The sequence below is a fragment of the Dromaius novaehollandiae genome, chromosome 1 (genome assembly GCF_036370855.1).
Source record: "Dromaius novaehollandiae isolate bDroNov1 chromosome 1, bDroNov1.hap1, whole genome shotgun sequence".
NCBI lineage: Eukaryota > Metazoa > Chordata > Aves > Casuariiformes > Dromaiidae > Dromaius > Dromaius novaehollandiae.
Genome location: NC_088098.1, coordinates 54547030 through 54566757, shown reverse-complemented (window position 1 = coordinate 54566757; position 19728 = coordinate 54547030). Strand labels below are relative to the sequence as shown.

The 19728-nt window shown below is 39.4% G+C and overlaps 1 protein-coding gene and 1 long non-coding RNA gene across 2 annotated transcripts; one reads left to right on the top strand and one right to left on the bottom strand.

Moving 5' to 3' along the window:
- The first annotated feature begins 48 nt into the window (after positions 1 to 48).
- Positions 49 to 10281, top strand: LOC135328517 (uncharacterized). The gene is made up of 2 exons (XR_010389500.1): positions 49 to 1697; positions 2409 to 10281. It is a non-coding gene; the product is annotated as an uncharacterized LOC135328517 (long non-coding RNA).
- Positions 10282 to 11942: 1661 nt separating this feature from the next.
- On the bottom strand, positions 11943 to 19151 carry PVALB (parvalbumin). The gene is made up of 5 exons (XM_026118018.2): positions 19042 to 19151; positions 18666 to 18733; positions 16568 to 16700; positions 16048 to 16157; positions 11943 to 12166 (listed from the first exon to the last, which is right to left on the bottom strand). Exons 2-5 carry the CDS (start codon positions 18724 to 18726, stop codon positions 12138 to 12140), a joined length of 333 nt encoding a protein of 110 aa, XP_025973803.1. The 5' UTR covers positions 18727 to 18733; positions 19042 to 19151; the 3' UTR covers positions 11943 to 12137.
- Between the last annotated feature and the right edge of the window lie 577 nt (positions 19152 to 19728).

The window sequence follows — 19728 nt, the reverse complement described above, 5'->3', positions numbered from 1 at the left end:
TCCCACCCACCAAGTTTATCGGCAATCAAAGTTAGGCCCCACCCCTTCTGGGCGATGAGCGGCATCGGCGGGCGATGCAGCGGTTTTCCGGGTGTATCGGGGTGGTTTTGCCCAGTAACTAGTTACGTTGTTAGGCTCCTGTTTGTCTTTGGGTAGATTACAGGGAACTGCACCAGGTGCCCGAAATTAACTCACTGGGAAGAGGGGAAACTACAATTAAGTTACAAGCAAAGAGCTGCAGAATAGGGCTTCAGCAGCACCAGGGAACAAAAAGACAAGCGTGGGGGGGCCGAAGCCTCTACTTCCGCCTACATCCTTCCCATGGAATGGGATCTTCCCTGAGAAATCTTCCTCTCCGCTTGCGCGCCTGGGTAATTTACTTCCTGCGCATGCGCTTGATCTGCACCCTGTTTCCCTTCCCGGCCCGGAGCGGAGGGACGCGCTTTGTGCCCCGTCCCCGTTCTAGCTGCCGTGCGCGTGCGCTTGCGCGGGAGCCGTGACGGACGTCTAACGGCCGTACGTCGCGTGCGGCGTCTGGCCGTTGTCTGCGTGTGGCTGTGGGTGCCGCAGGCAGAGGAGCGGGGCCTGGCCGTGGGGGAGAAAGTGTAGGGCCGAGGCAGGGAGAGGGTAGGCGAAGGTCTCTTTCCTGTAACGCGCTTGATTGAGTCCTGTGACATGGGTCACTTTCCCTCAGGGTTTGTTGAGTTGCGCTGACCCCATCTCCACCCCATTGTTACATCTCATTGTTTTTAAGTCAGCCACGAATGTCTTGAATTCCATGGTGTCAGTTGGGGTGTCAGCTGTCAGCGTGTTAAATACCTGGCTTGAAAGGTCAATATATGCATAGTGCAAGTTGGGTAAAGTAATAAAGTTACTTCTTAACCTGGATCAATTTTTGATCTGCTATCCTGTTCTCAAGTTACTGTTTTTACTTGTTTTTGACAATACTGTTCTCCCCAAAAGTACTTTAGTTACTTCTCTTGTTGCCTCTTTCTTTTTTGCTCTCTTTTTAGCATCTCAAATTTTGTTCTATTTTCCTTGTTATTTTGTCAGTCTTTCACACCAGTTACTGTAGCTTGGTTCCTTCCATTATTTGCTTTTCTTTGTTTTCAGGTAATGTTACCAAGATATCCATTGACTGCTCTTTAACTGTTTCTCCCCTTATCATTCTTGATCTCAAAGCCGATTTCCTGTCTTCTTCTTTAAGCAGTTCCAGTCTGCTGTTAACAGTCCACAGGGCCTGCTGCTGAATAAATTGGCATACTGATAACTGTGCTTGCTGAAGCTTTTCTCATCTCGAATATGTGAGGAAGAGTGGGAAAAGAAACCCTGAAGGGATTAGAAAAAAGAAAAAGGATGAGATCCCTACCCCAAAGAATTGTTGATGAGTTTAAATTCCGTACTTATCAGCTAAGGAGAAATAGAGCACTCTTTTATTCCCCAAGTTTCATTTCTTCCTCAAATAAAGCAAGATCTCCTATGAGTAGGAAGTGCCCCTTTTATAATATGTACAGGATAAGTTAGCCTGACAGCCGTAGAACCCTGAAATTTGAAGTCACATTCCTTGATGCAGTGGTTACAAAACAACAGGTGGACTGTACATGTCTGTGTGTGGCTCACATTTCATCAGGCAACAGAAAGCGTTGGATGGTAGGACTGCAGCTTCAGTAGGAGTGGCAAGGAATGGCAGAAGCAAGGTAAGGCTTTATACTGAAGTATAAACCAAGGTCATATGGTCTTTTAGATTATGAGATATGGCTTGTACTCATTCCCTCAGGCACTGAACAAATCACTTCATTGTCTGCTTCACAATATATGCCCATTAAAAAGGGATTTTTTTTGGAGGTTAAATTCACTAGTATTTCTAAGGTTTCTTTTTTATATTTATTCATGTATAGATGCAAAGATTCTCAATACACTGTGGGATGAACAGGTTACAACCTGTAACTTGAATGTGCTGTCTAATAAAAACTATTGAGGAGCTAACTAATGTAGCTATCCTTGAAGTCAACAGTGCTTCTCAAGAGGGCATCAGTGTTGAGTAAAAGAATCAGTAGACCTTTGTGTAAGAAATCTCTTAAATACAGATCACTTCTTCAGTTCTTTTTTAACTAATCTATTAATAAAAAGAAACAATGTGATAAAACAACATCAGAAATATCTTCGAGATGTCTGAATATTCAGAATTCGTGCAACTTTATTAACATGTATAGATTCTTACAATACTGATTCTGAGTATTTACTGATATGTCTGGGAGCTTTGAGAACAGCAAGAACTACTGTGTAGATTTTATTGTTGATTTCCTTCTTTTATGCTTAAATAGTAGAAGAAATAGAAACTTCATCTATTTTGAGAGCTACTTTATGTGGCATCCCCTCAAATTGCCTTTTGTTTCTTCTTTTCAAAGCGGAGCTCTTGGAACAGAAGAATGAATTTGGAAGCTTTCTATTCACAGTTGATAACAGCACTATAGTTCTGGGTCTTCTGATCTTGCCATTTTGTAGAATTACTTATTCAGCATCTGGTAGGGAGTGAGACATGGATGTGAAGGCTTTCTGGCTGACACTCAGCGCACTGAAATGTACGATGATTATAAAATGGTGGAATCAGCCAAAGGTTTTTTTGACAGTTGTAACAGCACTTCTGACTCATCTGGCATACCTGTCATTTTTTTCTCATGTACTAAGTTGGGAAAGTGAAAGTTAGAAATGAATGATGGCTGTGGTGTCAATGAAAAATGGTAAATATTAGGCCTAGGGTAGGTACCTTTACAAGGCTATGAACTTGGTTCAGGTATGCTAACTGAAACTAGTATGTCCTTTCTTCTGATGAATATGGAATAAGGGACAGGTTTCTCAAGGATGTATTCAAATCCACAATGACAAAGGTAAGAAGGAGAATTGTTGGAGAATATTTATTCAGAATATATCTGGAAAAAAAAAACCCAACTTGAATCTTCCTTATTTGTTTGGTCTTGCATGTGATAAGCAGAAAATCAGAGAGTCACAGTTCAGCTTCAGGACACATTGGTAGCTATAGAAAGTGCTGGTGTGAAAATTAAAATCTCCGTTTAGTTTTTAGCAATATACCCCAAAGCTTTAGACGGGGATAGTTGATCTGGGCTCTGGCGCATCATACAAAAAGTCTTAATGTTGTATAGATGTCTCCATGGAATTATCAGCGACAGACTCAGGACTGACTGTGACCTTGTGTGTGACCTGAACCTTTCTCAGCAATGAATAAACTATTCTTGGATGTATTCTTGGAGCAGTCATTGTCATGCTGTTCAGCACAGTGTTGTGCATGGAGTCTTTCAGCACTCGTAAGTGAGCTGTAAGTATGCTTCTGCATCATGAGGAAGGAGTTAATCTGTAGAATACAGAAGCAAATATATGACATCTTCAAATGAACTATCCATAATTCCAGTATGCCAGTCATTATGTGGTGGTGGTGATGATTATGTATCAGATGGGAATCTTTTTTGGATCTCTAGCTGCTGCCAGTGCTTAGAAAGCAACTGCTAGGTTTACGTTAATGCTATTTAAAATATTTTAAAAACATAAGACAAACTACACTCAAGTCATGAGATTCATTGAAAAAATGAATGGTAATGTTTTGTTTTATATTCTGTGTAAATTTTTAGGCTTTGTGTTTTCAAGGTTTTTTTTTTTCCTGTTGGCATGACAGCTAGAATTTTTTTCCGCTGAAAACTGAGTTAGTCATGTGACTCCAGGACCTGGAGCCTTAATGGGGGAAGGAGAAGAGAAATGCTTGAGACTCCTAATAAAACTTCAAGAGTTCCAAACACCATTTGCTTTCTATCATCTGCACTTACCTCAAAGGTTAATTTTTAGACACAAACTCTTCTACCTTATGCATGTCCTTTTTTTTCAAGGTCGGTTTATTACAGTATGTTCATATTAGAATAAAACCTCTCCTGCTCTAAGCTTTTCAAATCCTCCCTGTAGGCATCTTCAATCCTTCCAGCTCCAGATTCCCTTCTCTTCAAGTCCCAGACTGTGAATTTCAGTGTTCTTCACCCTCTGGCCGCTGTCTCAGAGCTCTTTGCCCATGTATTGCTGCCCTTGTACTTCAAAAGCAAGACAGCCCTCCCACATTCCCACTAGCTGTTCACATTAGCTAATTCCTTCCCATTTGCTGTTTTGCCTAACTAGACCAACTCTTTCCCTCTTTTTATTTCTACGAAAGCAGAGCTCTTGTTCCTGCTTCTGATGGAGTCTTACTCATTCTGGCTGCAGACTGAACTAATAAAAATTCTGCATGAGAAGAATCCCAAGCCTGTAAAAATAGGATACATCCAGAAAAAAATTGCATGAGGTCCGTCCTTTACTATCTGCTCTGTGTTTTGTATTCAAAAGAATAGATTAAATTTCAGGTTAATTTTGACCTATCAAACCTCCAGAGAGAAGTAATTTATAAGTTAATTTATAGTAAGTTATATTATATCAGCTATATTCCTTTGGAGCATTCAAACTGAGAATGCACTTGAATCCTAGGATCCTCAACAGGCAAAAAAAGATGTAGGCTCATTAAATCTATTGGCAGATTTCTTTTAAGGCTCCTCTGCTTTGCGAAGAAGGCTATCATGTGAACAAGAAAGTTAATGCATGCAGGGAGGAACAGAAAAATACTGGCTCTAGTAATGGTGATTGTTGCAGAACATAATTGAACACTGACTGCAGCAAAGCTAAAAGGAGACCTGCATTACAATGACATAAAATCTATTTTTTTCCCCCTAACCTCTGATTTGAGCTGTCTGACTAAGAGCAGGCGCTGGGCAATAGCTTTATTTCAACAGCTCGTTGTAGCTGAAGGAGTAGATGCAGTTGTGCTGTATCCAGCAAAATTGAAAATTACTTTGGGGTCAGGGGAGGAATGCAGATATTTTAAGATAGAAAATCTTCATTCATCTACAGAAGGAAGCATAAATTAGCACAGCCATGTAATTGTGATTCCTCTTTATATTAAAGCAGTAATAAGACTACTTGATAATTTGACATTACCTATATATTTCAGTATCTTTTTAGTGATACTTTTGCTAAACTGCATGGCATTAAAGTTAGTGAAAGTGAAGTTTAACAATTAAAAAATTAAACTAATAAAACCCTCCCATGCAATGTTTCCAAAACCTGAAAATGCCACTTTTTCAGTGTTCTTTTTTCAGTGTTCAGTTTGTCTCTTCAGTAACCCTTCCCTCCAATAGTCTGTTGCTTGGTCCCTTTCTACCTGTCTAGAAATTCTACAATGAAGAAGTTGCAATTATTGTTGAAGTTTACCATATTCTTACCACCTGAAGGCCTAAGTTTCCATTTATGAATGTCAATGTCGTACCACTGTAACACCACTGAAACCAACTGTATTCTTGTAGACAAACCATTAATTGTTCAGACTAGTATCTCATAGAATTGTTGTTGTTTTAAAGGTTGGACATGCTGATTTAGGCATTGTCAAGATCCTTTCTCTTAGGTTTTCCTACATGGAAGACCGAATGAATTTGTGAAGAAATGTCTTCTTTTCTAGCTGCATGTTCTGTAAGCTTATTTCAGGAGAGCAAACTTTGGCCTCTTCAGGGACCTTCTTGGAAGAATCCCTTGGGTTAGGGCTCTAGAAGGAAGGGGGTGCTGAGAGAGCTGGTTAATATTCAAGGATTACTTCCTCCAAGCTCAAGATTGGTGCATCCCTATGGGTAAGAAGTCAAGCAAAGGTGGCAGGAGATCTGCATGGATAAGCAAGGAGCTCCTGGCAAAACCCAAACAGAAGAAGGAAGTATACAGAATGTGGAAGAAAAGACAGGCCACTTGGGAGGAATATAGGAACATTGTCAGAGTATGCAGGGATGCAACAAGGAAGGCCAAGGCTCATTTGGAATTAAATCTGGCAAGGAATGTCCAGGACAATAAGAAGGGCTTCTTCAAATACATCAGTAGCAAAAGGAAGACTAGGGAAAATGTGGGCCTGCTGTTGACTGGGATGGGTGCCCCGGTGATGAAGGATACGGAGAAGACAGAATTACTGAATGCCTTCTTTGCTTCAGTCTTTACTGCTAAGGCCAGCCCTCAGTAATCCCAGACCCTGGAGACAAGAGAGAAAGTCTGGAGAAAGGAAGACTTTCCCTTGGTCGAGGAGGATTGGGTTAGAGATCATTTAGGCAAACTCAACACCCACAAATCCATGGACCCCGATAGGATGCACCCACGAGTGTTGAGGGAGCTGGTGAATGTTATTGCTAGGCCACTCTCCATCATCTTTGAAAGGTCATGGAGAACAGGAGAGGTGCCTGAGGACTGGAAGAAAGCCAATGTCACTCCAGACTTCCAGAAGGGTAAGAAGGAGGGCTCAGGTAACTACAGGCCAGTCAGCCTCACTTCCGTCCCTGGAGAGGTGATGGAACAGCTCATGCTGGATGTCATCTCTAAGCACATGGAGGAAAAGAAGGTGATCAGGAGTAGTCAGCATGGATTCACAAAGGGGAAATCATGCTTAACCAGTCTGATAGCCTTCTATGGTGGAATGACTACCTGGGTAGATGAGGGGAGAGCAGTGAATGTTGTCTACCTTGACTTCAGCAAGGCTTTCGACATTATCTCCCATAACATCCTCATAGGTAAGCTCAGGAAGTGTGTGTTAGATGAGTGGACAGTGAGGTGGATTGAGAACTGGCTGAATGGCTGAGCTCAGACAGTTGTGATCAGTGGTGCAGAGTCTAGTTGGAAGCCTGTAGCTAGTGGTGTCCCCCAGGGGTCAGTACTGGGTCTAGTCTTGTTCAACTTATTCATCAATGACCTGGACGAAGGGACAGAGTGCACCCTCAGCAAGTTTGCTGATAATACAAAACTGGGAGGAGTGGCTGATACACCAGAGGGCTGTGCTGCCATTCAGAGAGACCTGGAGAGGCTGGAGAGTTGGATGGAGAGGAATCTCATGAAGTTCAACAAAGGCAAGTGCAGGGTCCTGCACCTAGGGAGGAATAACCCCATGCACCAGTACAGGTTGGGGGTTGACCTGCTGGAAAGCAGCTCTGTGGAGAAGGGCCTGGGAGTCCTGGTGGACAACAAGTTGACTGAGCCAGCAATGTGCCCTTGTGGCCAAGAAGGCCAGTGGTATCCTGGGTTGCATTAGGAAGAGTGTTGGTAGCAGGTTGAGGCAGCTCTCCACTCAGCCATGGTTAGGTCACATCTGGAGTACTGTGTCCAATTCTGGGCTCCCCAGTACAAGAGAGACATGGAAGTACTGGAGCGAGTCCAGTGTAGGGCTGCAAAGATGATTAGGTGACTGGAGCATCTCTCCTGTGAGGAAATGCTGAGACAGCTGGGACTGTTCAGCCTGGAGAAGAGAAGACAGAGGGGATCTTATCAGTGATTACAAATATCTTAAGGGAGGGTATAAAGAGGATGGGGCCAGTGACAGGACAAGAGGCAATGGGCACAAACTGAAACACAGGAAGTTCCATCTGAATATGAGGAAAACTTTCTTTACTGTGAGGGTGACAGCACTGGAACAAATTGCCCAGAGAGTTTGTGGAGTCTCCATCCTTGGAGATATTCAAAAGCCGTCTGGACGCAATCCTTGGAAACATGCTCTAGGTGACCGTGCTTGAGCAAGGGGGTTGGACTAGATGATCTCCAGAGGTCCCTTCCAACCTCAACCATTCTATGTTTCTGTGATTAAATGCCCTCCAGTATTTTCATTTGGATATCCCGATCTTTTTTTTGTTGTAGCTATTGCAGTTTCTTCTGTCTGGTGGCTGGAAAAGGGATTCTAATATTTGCATTTATATTACTTCTGTCTTTAAAACTGTATCAACCTTTGATAAGCTTTATTAAGCTTTGTTACTTTATTAACTAGAAGTGCACTAGTCAGAAATGTACTTCCTCCTTTGTGAAATACATAAGTCCACATTAGGAATCTCACTGTCTGGGAAATTTGTAACAGTTGGTCTCTCATGTGCATAGCTACCCCCTTAAGACACATTTTACTTTTTTCTCATTTTTTTAGGAGAAAAGTTGTCTTAAATGTTGGAGCTCTAGAGAGTTTCGGAATTTCTAAAGTGTAGGTCTCTGGATAAGAGCATCTGCCAAAAAACTTTCTCAGAATGAAGGTGTGATTGTGCAGCAGCTCAGGTTTAAGTGTGTGTTATCAGAAGCAGAGTCCAGGACTTGGAGGAGGTATTCTAATCACTGACATATGCTAAAGCCTATGCTCTTCTATCTTTGTTACACCTGGTTTCTGGCTATAGTTAACACAAGAATATTAGCACATGATTATATCATAGCATAGTTTTGATATGTTATTGTATGCCATATAATTTCTGTATCATTTGTAGTTGACTTATAAATAAAATAATGTATTCTCAGTGTTCTAAAGTATTTAGAAACAGGGGAAAGTGTCATTACTCCCCCCCCCCCAAAAAAAAGTTGTGAAGTAGGAGAAGGCAAAAGAGGCAAATAAGCAAACTTTGCTTCAATGAAGTGAGCAAAGGGTGGAAGCAGTCATGAGACCTTAGGTTTACAGTGATGAGCTCAGAACTGGTGGATAGACTGTAAATATCAATCTTATCTCAGTTCTGGCAAAACGAACAGGTCTCCAGTCCACTGGTTACCAAAATAAGTCATGTGGAAAATTGCTGATCCACAAGACTCCATTAAGAACTCTAAAGGACCATGTAAAACATAAACAATTATGAATTTGTTGGTTGAAAGTTTGGTCATGGTGATCTGAGATGTGTTAAGGATTGGTGGTGTTTGGTTGGTGCACACCTTTTTTATTAGATCTTAATTTGTCATTTGTCAGAAAATTACTATTTGGACTTGAAAATGACTATTTTAGGACTTGTGGATTTTTGGCTCTTCTTCCTTTTGAGTTGTAGTTGAAAGAGTGCTGCATTTCTTTCCTGGCAATATATAATGTCAGTGTGAACAAGTAGTGTCTTTTTTTGTATGGGTAAAGAGAATTTACAAATCTTAAATTTTATAATTTTGTCTTGTTACAAAATAATGTCTGTGTATCAAAGGAAAGGATGAGTACTTGTTGTCTGAGATTTTATCTTCAACATGGAAGATAAAATGGATTTGATGTTTTATAACTTTTATTTTATTACAACAGTGGAGAAAATTACAGAACATTTACTGCTTAGGACAGAGGAGAAGATACAATATGCCAATTAAGAAATTCAAGATAAATGTTTCTTGGAGAAATTTAATTTTGCTTCTTTGCTTATGCCTGTGAAAATAAAGCATCTTTTTATATGAAACAGTACAATGCAGGGTAATGTGGATTTTCTGTATATGTTAAGTGTACTATAATCCACAGCCTGCGATGAAGCTTGATTTAATTCTGTGGCAAATCTTTTTCTCCAGTCTTCATGTTAGATTCTTTGAGAGTCTTCAATACATTAAAATGAGGGTTATATGAGAATAAATAATGTAATGTTTTGTACATGTAATATGTTATATTGTTTATTTTATTGTAACTTAAAATTTTGCATTCATGTTTGCTGCAAAATTTTGAACCAGCACTACATAACTTCCTCCTAGCAGATTCAGTCAGGAAAATGCTGAGAACTTTTATCAATTGGAAATGGAACAATTCCACATTTAGGTAAAGTATGGAAGCAATTCAGGTTGGAGAAGCAAGAATCTAAATACTGAGTTGGATAATTGATAAAACAATAATTTTAGGTTCAGGCAGAAATTGATTTATGTTAGATACCAGCTTGGATCTTTTTTGTTTTAGTGATAAAGGTGTGAAACATTGAAATTTAAACTTTGAATTTAAAATTTGGTTAAGAAAAGATATGTTTAAAAAAATTTTTTTTGAGACTTCTGCTTACATAGGTCCTGTGTATACTGGTAGCATATTTGAATAAACTGAACAAATGCATGGGTAGAGAGATATTAATTCTTGTTTAGAGTATCAAGTGCAGTTACCATGAAACATGAAGGTGATATTTTGGAGTTCTGTCTATTCATTGCAAGTGGTATCCATATTGTAATTATTTTTTCAGTTTGAAAATAAAAGGATATTTCTTTTCATCCTATCTGTCATTACATAATAGAAAAATTTCAGGCTGAATCAGATCTTATGCTTGCTTAGTGTTGCTTTTTCAGGAGTGAATGAGAGAATAATATGAAAACAGATTGATGTAGGAGTCATGATTTGGGGTCTTCAAACTTTTATGCCTGTAAACTACCAGTATTAATATTGGATTAATGTACTTTATTACACACAATGTGCTATAAATAAATTTTTAGACTCATTAATGGCTGTGTTGACTCGTTATTTGTTATTTTTTGGTAAAGTTCTGGATAAAGTTTGAGACTGCATGCCACACAGAAATGCTTTAAAATACAAATCCTTGTGGGTTCAAGGAACAGAAAGGTAATAGAAAGGGCTGGAATCATACTTTGCTTACATCGTCATCTTTATGTCAATTTCGTGGTTCCATGGATCTTATTTGTGGTATTCTAATAATTGAAATTGTAATCTTTTGTTGGTAGCATCATATGCTATTGTAATTACACTTTTTTACCACTTGAGGTCAGCAGTTGCCGAGAAAAGGAAGATGTAAACAGTCTTGCCTTATTGCAATCCATTTTCATTTACTTTATTTAGAATGTTTAAAAATGAATACATTCTTCACACCCATACATACATTGTGCAAAACCAGAGGATTTCTTTTGAATGAACAGCAGCTGCAGCAAAAAGTCTGCCTTCTGAGTTACTGTAGCGTGAATAGCTTTAGGTGTGTTTTTTGGCTTCCCAAGTAGCATTGGTAATCATTGTTGCAAGGAACGGTATTCTGTACAGAGTGATGCTGACAGGATTTCAGTCTTCTACCTTTGTGTTAATTAGTGATGCTAAATCAGAATGGAACAATTTTGCTGCAGGGAGTAGTTTGGAATCCACAAATGGCAAATTTCCTTCCTTTTCTTTGCAATAGTAATCAATGCTCTGTCAGGATGTGGGGAAGATGTTGCTCAGAAGTGATTTTTCCCCCTTTAACTTTTGCTTAAACAGACAAACAGAAAAGATAGAAAGGAGTAGCTTGGTGTCAAGGTTACTGAACTGAGATTTGGGCAGCAAGGGTTTAGTTCTTGGCTCTGCCATGGGCTTGCTGTTGAATAATCACTTTTTTGGCTTGAGTCTCAGTTTCTCATATGTAACTCAAAAATAGATGTTCACCTTTTTTGTGAAGTTTTAGAAGAGTTATGTTTTGTCATGAGATTTTTGATATACTATTTTAACAGTGAGAATGTCAACAATAGCATCACAGCTGAATTTTGCTGCAGAGTATCTAATGCCTCCTTCTCTGAAATTCATCATGTTGTTTCTTTTGAGAAGTCTGTTAGTCCTTTCCTAGATGCTTGTTTAATGTTGCTAGTAAACATATCTGCATTTTAAAAGTGATTGCATTTCAATAGTTTGAGGTTTTCCCCTGCATGGTTAGCATCAACTGATATTCCTGTCAAACCTTTTATCCAAAAATCCCACTGCACCAGACAAATTTAACAAATTTTGATAAAAACAAGGATCAATTCACTGATCACCAAAATGCAGCAGGAAGGATATAGGTTAAGTATTAGGAAATACTTTGTAGGTATAACAGTGATTAAGTCAAAAGAACAAACTGCCAAGTGAAGTTGGGTAATTGCCATCACTGGAGATTTTCCAGGGTATGAGTATGCATCCATTTAGCAGGGATGGCTTAAAAATAATGCAGTCAGTTTTGGCACAATTCAGAATTTGGACTGAATGACTTGTTATATGCATGTTTTATACCAAATGCTTTTTAAAATTTCTTAAAACTTTAACTACGGAAAAGCAGCAGGAGTGTCAGCAAAAACGAGTAAAATAAATTTCGTTTTCTCTTAACGTGTGCCAAGACTACATGAAAGAAGAAACCAGTCATAGTGAGAGAGAATAAAGCCCAAATTGATGTGACCTTTATTATTTTAACAGTATCTTTCAGCACAATTACAGAGTTACAGGATTGCAGAGAACAGAGCCGGAGTATAAAATAACATAATTAAATAGAACAGGAGCCAAAGCAGTCAGCAGGAGGTGGTTGGAACTGGGCAGTGAAGGATGGATGAAGGGTTTGCATTGGTCAAAGTCTTTATGATTCAGCCACCATAGTTGCAAATTCTGGAGAAGGGAAGAATTATTTGAAAATATTTTTAAAAATGTAAAAAAGAAGCAAGCATATTATAATGATAACAGAGTCACTGATGTAGTAGGAACATCACAATAGCAGAAGAACAGAGAAATCTAAGTTAAAGGGAGAGTATGATTTAGGAAATCTTACAGTGAAGTGAAATGATTTTTTGAGGGTAAGGAATAAATTCTATACATGCCAGACCATCAGGACTGTCCACCATTGTTCATCTGAAGAACTTGATTAGTTCCCTGTTATTCCTTTGTAAATCTCAATGGGATGAAGTCAAGAACTAGAAATTAAAGTTTGTAGTGAAATAAATTTCCTTTATATTAGAGTTTGGCAAAGAGACTCATTAATGAGTCTTTCAGAGTATTTGTGTCCTTATATTGTAAATATATTGCATTTATACTTGATTTTATAAAGGCAAATTGACTAAAAATGACAGATTACAAAAACAGAAGGTTGATACTCTCTCTATTGTGAAAACCTACACAGCAATCTTGACTACATTGATGGGAATAACAAAAATTCCTTTGATTTCGGAGGGCCAGGATTTTACCTTCTTACTTTTATTAGTGCTACATCCATAATACTTACATAAACATAGGTACTTGCATTTTGGGGTTACTCTGCACTTTGGTATATAGCGTGTCTTTCAGCAGAATGATAAAGCATAGGGAAGGCACATCTGTATCTCAGTGAGTAGCTGCTTGACATACTGCACTCTGAACACTATATGGCCTAAGGAAGTTATAATTCCTAGTTCTGTCTAGTGTTGGAGCAGTCACCCATGAGAATACCTTGAGTAGTTGTGTGTGCCTCAAAGCATTAAAAAGGACAGACAGGAGGGAATCCCAAGAAGTGCAGCAAAAATGATAAAGGGATTAGAGAATATATAGAGAGAGTGGTTTATGGGTTTAACATAATTAGCTGAGAGGAAAATGACAAAAGGAGGACGTAGTCATCTGTAAAGACTTGAGAAAATTATTACAGTTAGACATAATAAGGAGTAATGTCTTGCAACCAAAAAAAAAAAAAAATAGAAGCTATAAAATTATAAATTTGTAAGAAAATTCTGATGTTCAACTGAAAAATGCTCACCTCAAAAAAGTGAGATTGTTACCCTACTGACTAATATGGTAGATGTGTCCGAAAAACATTTTGCCAAACCCTGACAAACCAGACTGAGAAATAAAAATGCCAGAGGGTTTAAATTAAGTCCACATTTGTCCATCATTTTGAAAGATGTAAATCCAAGTTAGGATTAGTGATACAGAGTACTTAACACAAAACATGTATAAATCCTGGACATGCTGGGTACCTAGATTGGAAGTGTTGCAAACTGAATTTAAGAGATAAAAGGAAGCACTTGTGTTAGGAACCAAGCGTATTCTGGGCAGAGAAGGAAAATGGCAATGATTATCAAGTGACTACAAATAAATCCTACAGAGCAGAAACTTGAATGCCAAATGGATGAAACCTTTCTAAAAGTGAAAAACAACTCTGCATATTCTGTTAGAACATGTTGTTATACTTGCTACAGCTTAACTGAATCCTTTTTATAACAAGTTTTGTCTACAGAATGTATTTGGGAAAGGTTATTCATATTTATAGCCAACTACTTCCTATTATATGTTAGGATAGTGATATTATTACTGCATTGGCAATGTATTTCAGGGGTACTTCCTGATATCAGACAAACTGTAAAATGGCCTGTCACGAATAACTGCTATACACATTATACTTTTTCCAGTATTTTCAATGTGCATAACAGATTTAAATATTTCAAATACGTACCAAGTGAGCTTTGTAATACTTGTTTGCTGTTTATCTTTATACAAAGCTTAGCCCAACTGCAGATGGCTTGTGGGAACATTGTTACAAACTTTACTGATATATGAAAGGCTTCTGATACAAACACATTATATTACTGCCTGTCTATTGGTCATTCTTATAAAAGTTTATTGCCTCTGAATCACCTGTTAGTGAGATAATCCTTTTGATTGATTGCATTCTCTTTTTCAGTTGTAATTCCCCTTCCAAACTAAATTAAGCTGTATCTTTTTTTGCACAAACTGTAGTTTCCAATTACAAGGATTTGGTCTATTTTGACATTTAAAATAATTTACTAATTATCTTGTATCAAAGCTCTGACTAAAAAGGAGAGGATTGTCTCATTGTGCTTAGTATAGCTTTCTAGCATATTCCAGCCTAATGCATACTGAGCAGTATTTTACTGAAATGCCAAATATAATTACAAAGAATATGTTGTAGGCTAGTGATTTCTCTCATCAGATTCTGTTTTCTACATTATCTCCTACAATAGCAAATTTATTTTGGAAACTTTGTAAATAATGATTTATACTAATCTATTTTATAAGATACAAAAGCAAAAAGAGGGATAAGAGAAGAAGGACTTCCAGGAGATTTTTAATTTTTATCATGACTTTTACTCATTTTGCAGCCTCTCGGGGATTACTGAAAAAATATCTGATGTCAGGTTGGCTGCCGTAAGCTTACTTACCTGAATCAAGTTTTCTTCTGAAAATCTTGCCCATTAATATGCCACTAATTTTAATGGGAATAAGAAGGACCCATATAATAAAGCATGTGAAAGTATCTCAAATAAGGACACCCTCCTAGGTTCAATAATGCTGCTAATGTTCAGCAGGAACTTCCCTGGAGGCTTCACAATTTCTTATCTGCCACTGTGATATCATCACGATCTGAGAACTTAAGAAGCTTTAGAAGTAGGATCATAGTTACTGATAGGCCAGTGTGCTATGAACAGGCAATTTAGCTAATATATCTCCTGACTAATATGTCAATGGATGATTTGATATGTCATTTCTTCAGTTGCTAAACTAGGAGACTGTTAGTTAACCTCATTTTGCCTTTTATTCTCTTTATTTGGAGACATTTTTATAAATCTCAGAGATCAGGCAACACAGAGAGATATGGGATTTTTAGATGTTTTCAGATTTTAACCTAGCATATGACCTTTCAGTATGGTGGAAACTTAGGAATTTGTTGTTGTTTAATGATGTCTAGCTGATTTTGTACTCTGGCCACAAATGTCTGCTACTATCTCCTGCAATGGGGAAAGATTTAATTCAGAAATGCATGTCTTGGTGTCTCTTCCAGTGTGTTTCAGTGATACATTTCTCCCTTTACCTCTTTTTTCCTGTATGTGGGCTAATCTGATTCATCCCAAGGGGTAATAGAAAACAATATATTTTTTTTAACAGTGCTGTGAGTAAAAATGTTGTTCTTTTCTCATAGAGTGTGACAGGTTTTCTTAGCTGTGAAGACCTGCATAAACACTAGCAGAGGCTGGATACACAGTTGTTGTATAGAGGTTCCTTAGCAGACTGACTGTATTTCAAATTTTAAGAACTTGCTTGCTAAGTCAACCGAAGTCTTGCATTATTTTCTCATTTACCAATCAAGCAGAAATGCTGATACTCAGCTTTTTTTTCTTTTAATTTTTTCCCCATTGGGATTTATAGTCAATCTCGGGATCCATGAACTCCCAGTGTCCTGATCCTCACTCTCCTGAAATCGTAAGAACAATTTAACTGATTAAAATGTGAGTTGGATCAGGTACTTCCTCCTATGCTGTAGTGTACCTTAACTAAGTTTTGGTTTTGGTAAACTCTTGCCCCCTCTAGTGTCGGAACTCAGCTCCTGTTTCGTATGAAGTTTGTAAGGTACGGCAAATGTAGCAAGACTTAACATCTCATTAAGTCCAAATTATGCCTTTCAGAAGGTCACAGGCCTCAGTGAGAGTCCTAGGTTTACTCTATCCTTGCATGTAAGAGTAACATTAGATTTTTACTATCAAACTTTTTTCCCTTTAGTTACATACCATCAACACCAATTTTACCATCACCATCCTTATCTCCTGCAGCCATAAGAGCCTTCGTTTCTTTGTCTGACAGGTCTCTGCCATTTGGGTTAAAGCTCTTCAGTACAAACCTAAAGAAAAGGCGTGAAAAAAGGAAAGGTTTGTTCAGAACAGTTTCACTTTGCATTTATTTGTACCACTGTTTTGATATTTGAGATGGAATCTGGTGTTGATTCCTCTCCTCTGTTGGTGACCTTCTTTAACATTCAGGAAGAGTGCTCTACTCTGAAATTTCATTTGACTGAAGAACTATCAGTAAAGTGTAGAACACTCGTGTGTTTCAGGCATCCTGCAGCAAAAACTACACCTAGTTACCTCCAACACACTTTAGGTTATACAATCAGCAAACAACTGATTATAGCACAAAAATACCAGTCAGAAGACTGAATTGTGTGCTATTATCTACAGTCTTTTATAAAAAGAAAATAGGAAGTTAGACTCTTAAGGTGAGGTTATTTGAGAAGGATTTATCTTTACTTACTTTAATTCATCCTCTTCGATGAAGCCACTTCGATCCTTATCAAGAATGCAGAAAACCTTCTTCAATTCTTCTAGACTCTTGTTTTTCAGTCCTACCATCTCGAAAAACTTCTTGTAGTTGAAAGACTCAGCAGCTACAGGAGATGAAAATGCAGAGAACTGCTTACAAAAAATATTGAAACATATATACATATACACACATACCCATAGTTTTCCTCCTTATTGCTGCATGTCCTACCCTGGCACACAAAAACACGTTCTGAAGCTTAGCTGTGGTAGGAGCTAGACGTACACGCTAAAATCCCATGCCTCAAAGACACTGTAATTTAAATGAACAAATGAGGAGAGGGCTACTGTCTCCCTTTTGCAGATGAAGAGCTGAGCTACAGAGGGTGAAGGCACTTGCCCAAGGTCACACAGGAAGTCTGTGACAGAGTTGGAAACTAAAGTCTGACCTCCACGGTCTCATTGCAGTGCCTTAACTGCAAGACTTCTTTTTTTTTTTTTTTTTTTTTTTTTGCCAAGTTAATGAAATGTTTTTATACTAAAAACATTCTTCTAAAGGTGAACCCTAACTACTAGATTATATTTAACACTTCCTGACATTTCCACTCATGAAAAAACCCACTCTTGCTTGACCACGGAGCCTAACGTTGACGAGAACTGTTTTGGAGCACATTGGTATTTCAGTTCTGTTCTGGTTTTCCTGAAGGCTTACTAGAAATCAGTATTGCATTTCTACCGCTAAAGGCATGTGCAATAGTGGTTTGTAAGCTCGGACACTGCAATGGGGTGCTATATGCTGCCTGCAAGACCTTGTGAGGCACAATTAGCGGGGAGAAACAAGAGCCCTTGAAACTGGAGGGGAGATAAATTAGTTTACCTGCTCCACCTCTCCTGTCTTTTAACCGCACCCGGTTGTGTCCCCACCCACGTAGGCTTGTTAACGACTATGATGTAGATTTGGAAAGGTGTTAGCGAAATCCAGTGCAGTGACCTCCAAGACGTGCTGTGGACTTTTTTTTTCGTAATACATTCTTATTCCCACCGTAGCTTTTCCTATTACATAAAACTAAGGCGACTCAGTCATTCGGAGTCTACTTGACTGAGACTTGTCATTAGCTGCTGCTAATTGCATCTGCTCCGGGACTTCGAGATGGCCCTAGAACAATGGAAGCTAATGAGAAAATAAGCTGCTGGATCGAGCAGAGCAGTTTGTTGGTCCCTTTGACTCTCCGGCTGCCGAGTTTCCTCGGGCTCAGCTGACTTGGTGCTTTTGTCTGTTTGGGAAGGTCATCGCATAGATAAGGAGAGAGAGAGAGGCTGCTATCCCGGGTGGTATGACCAGCCAGGTAGTTTTTAGCGGGGTGTGGGTTGGGGTTTGGGGGGGGGGTGCAAAAGAGCACAATTTCTGACGTTTCTGTGAGGGCAACCTTAATAACTATTTGAATTTCTCAGCATAGAGAGGGGTTTCTGTCAGTCTGGGGTCGCGAATGAAGAAGAGGGGTAGGGAATATCTGAAACCTGGAAGAGTCTGTTAGTGACTACTGCAGCCATTTGTTCTGAAAAAGCTTCTGCAGTCGAGCAGTGCACTAACTTGCTTTACTGTTGCCCCCTACTCCATCTCGAAAAGCAAAAACCACTTGGGGGTTCCCCATAGGAAGAAAGAAAAAAGATGTTTCTTACTTCCTTGAAACGAGAATTAGTAGCTCTGCAATACTTGAAACTGGATTTCGGGAGACTGGGATGCCGATGTCCACGGCTGACTACCCTATCCCACATCAGGACGTAATCCACCTTGAGTTGCCTAGGGCTTTGCTCCCTTTGTAAGTATCCCCTTGCTAGAAGCAAAGTCTGTCTGCAGCTACCGCTTGCTTTCCTTTAAAATGAATGAGCATTTAATCTCTGTAATGTACAGGGCAACTTTGCAGAGGATGCAGCCCTGCACTTGATAATCCCATCATGCTTTCGCTGCACTTCTGTAAACATCCTCATTTGATATTTTATCTGCCTAGGTCCTCTAATCTTCCCTCAGCTGAAACAAATGCACTACTGCCCTATGCTGAGGAGAGGAAGGGGGGGGAAAAAAAAGCACTCACCTGAAAAGGCTCCCACAGCCTTCTTGATATCCTCAGCGCTGAGCACATCAGTCATAGCCATCCTGCAACTGTTTGAACAGAGAAGCAAGTGCGAAAAGATTAAAAAGTGCTTTCCTCATCATTTCTGCTCATATGACCAAAGCTGCAGTGCTGTGTGGGGATGGCACACCGGGAAATGCTGGACCTGTGCCAGCTATATAGCTCTGTGTGGATACGTGCCATGGACTGTCGCTCTCCGTTTTGCAAAGCACCAATCAGTCCACAGAAGCAGGCGTTCTGCTGAAGAGAGGGTGAGGGGATATATTTGTGGGGACCGGGTTGGGGGGGAGGATGCAAATGGGGGTCAGCCCCGAAAAGACTGAAGCCTGAGCCTTACTGAAGCAATGCCAGAGTCGATTGGAGAAAGAGTCGTGCCAAGGTCAAGTTTTCAGGTGCAGTGGAAGGACTAGTGGTGCAGAGCAGATCCTTTTCGTTTAGTAAGTCAGGATCAGCTTTACCAGTTATATTCGGTGATGAGTAAGGAACTGCAGCATATGCCAAGCTTGAAGCAGTTCTTGAGGTCAGGAAGCAAACGTAGTTTTTGAACATTTGCCTTAACGTTCAAACACTTCAAACGTCTCCCCCTTCTTCCTCCCCCCTCCCCTTCACACACATTCCTTTTAGACCTCATTTCTTTTGGGCCAGTCCATATTAAGCATCATCCTCGCTGAATTAATTAACACATCCCTGCGAATCCTACAGATCCCATTTGTAATGCACAATATGCTGCAGAATATTCCATGATATATGGTGAAACGAGACGTGAGGTGATAGCACGCTTAAACATAGTTCTTGTGTGGTGGTAGGGTTCTTAGCCGGGATCGGGCACTTCCCGAAATTGTCAAAAGAGACGATAAAACATTTAGGAATTCTAATGTATTTTCTAGGTTTGTTTTCTCTAAGAAACTGTGCCCATTCTTCACATAAAATACGGCAGATAGTCCAATTTATTTTCAGAGTTTGGGCAGGAGCCATTAGGTTGAGATAGCCAGTGTTAGGGCCCAGTAGTAGGGCAGATCTCTGC

Excerpts from the sequence above, each read along its gene's own strand:
- PVALB (XM_026118018.2), bottom strand. The coding sequence starts at position 18,726 with ATGGCTATGACTGATGTGCTCAGCGCTGAGGATATCAAGAAGGCTGTG. Across the intron at positions 16,701-18,665 it reads GGCTGTGGGAGCCTTTTCAG|CTGCTGAGTCTTTCAACTAC; the intron begins GTGAGTGCTTTT and ends CATCTCCTGTAG. Across the intron at positions 16,158-16,567 it reads ATCGAAGAGGATGAATTAAA|GTTTGTACTGAAGAGCTTTA; the intron begins GTAAGTAAAGAT and ends CCTTTTCTTTAG.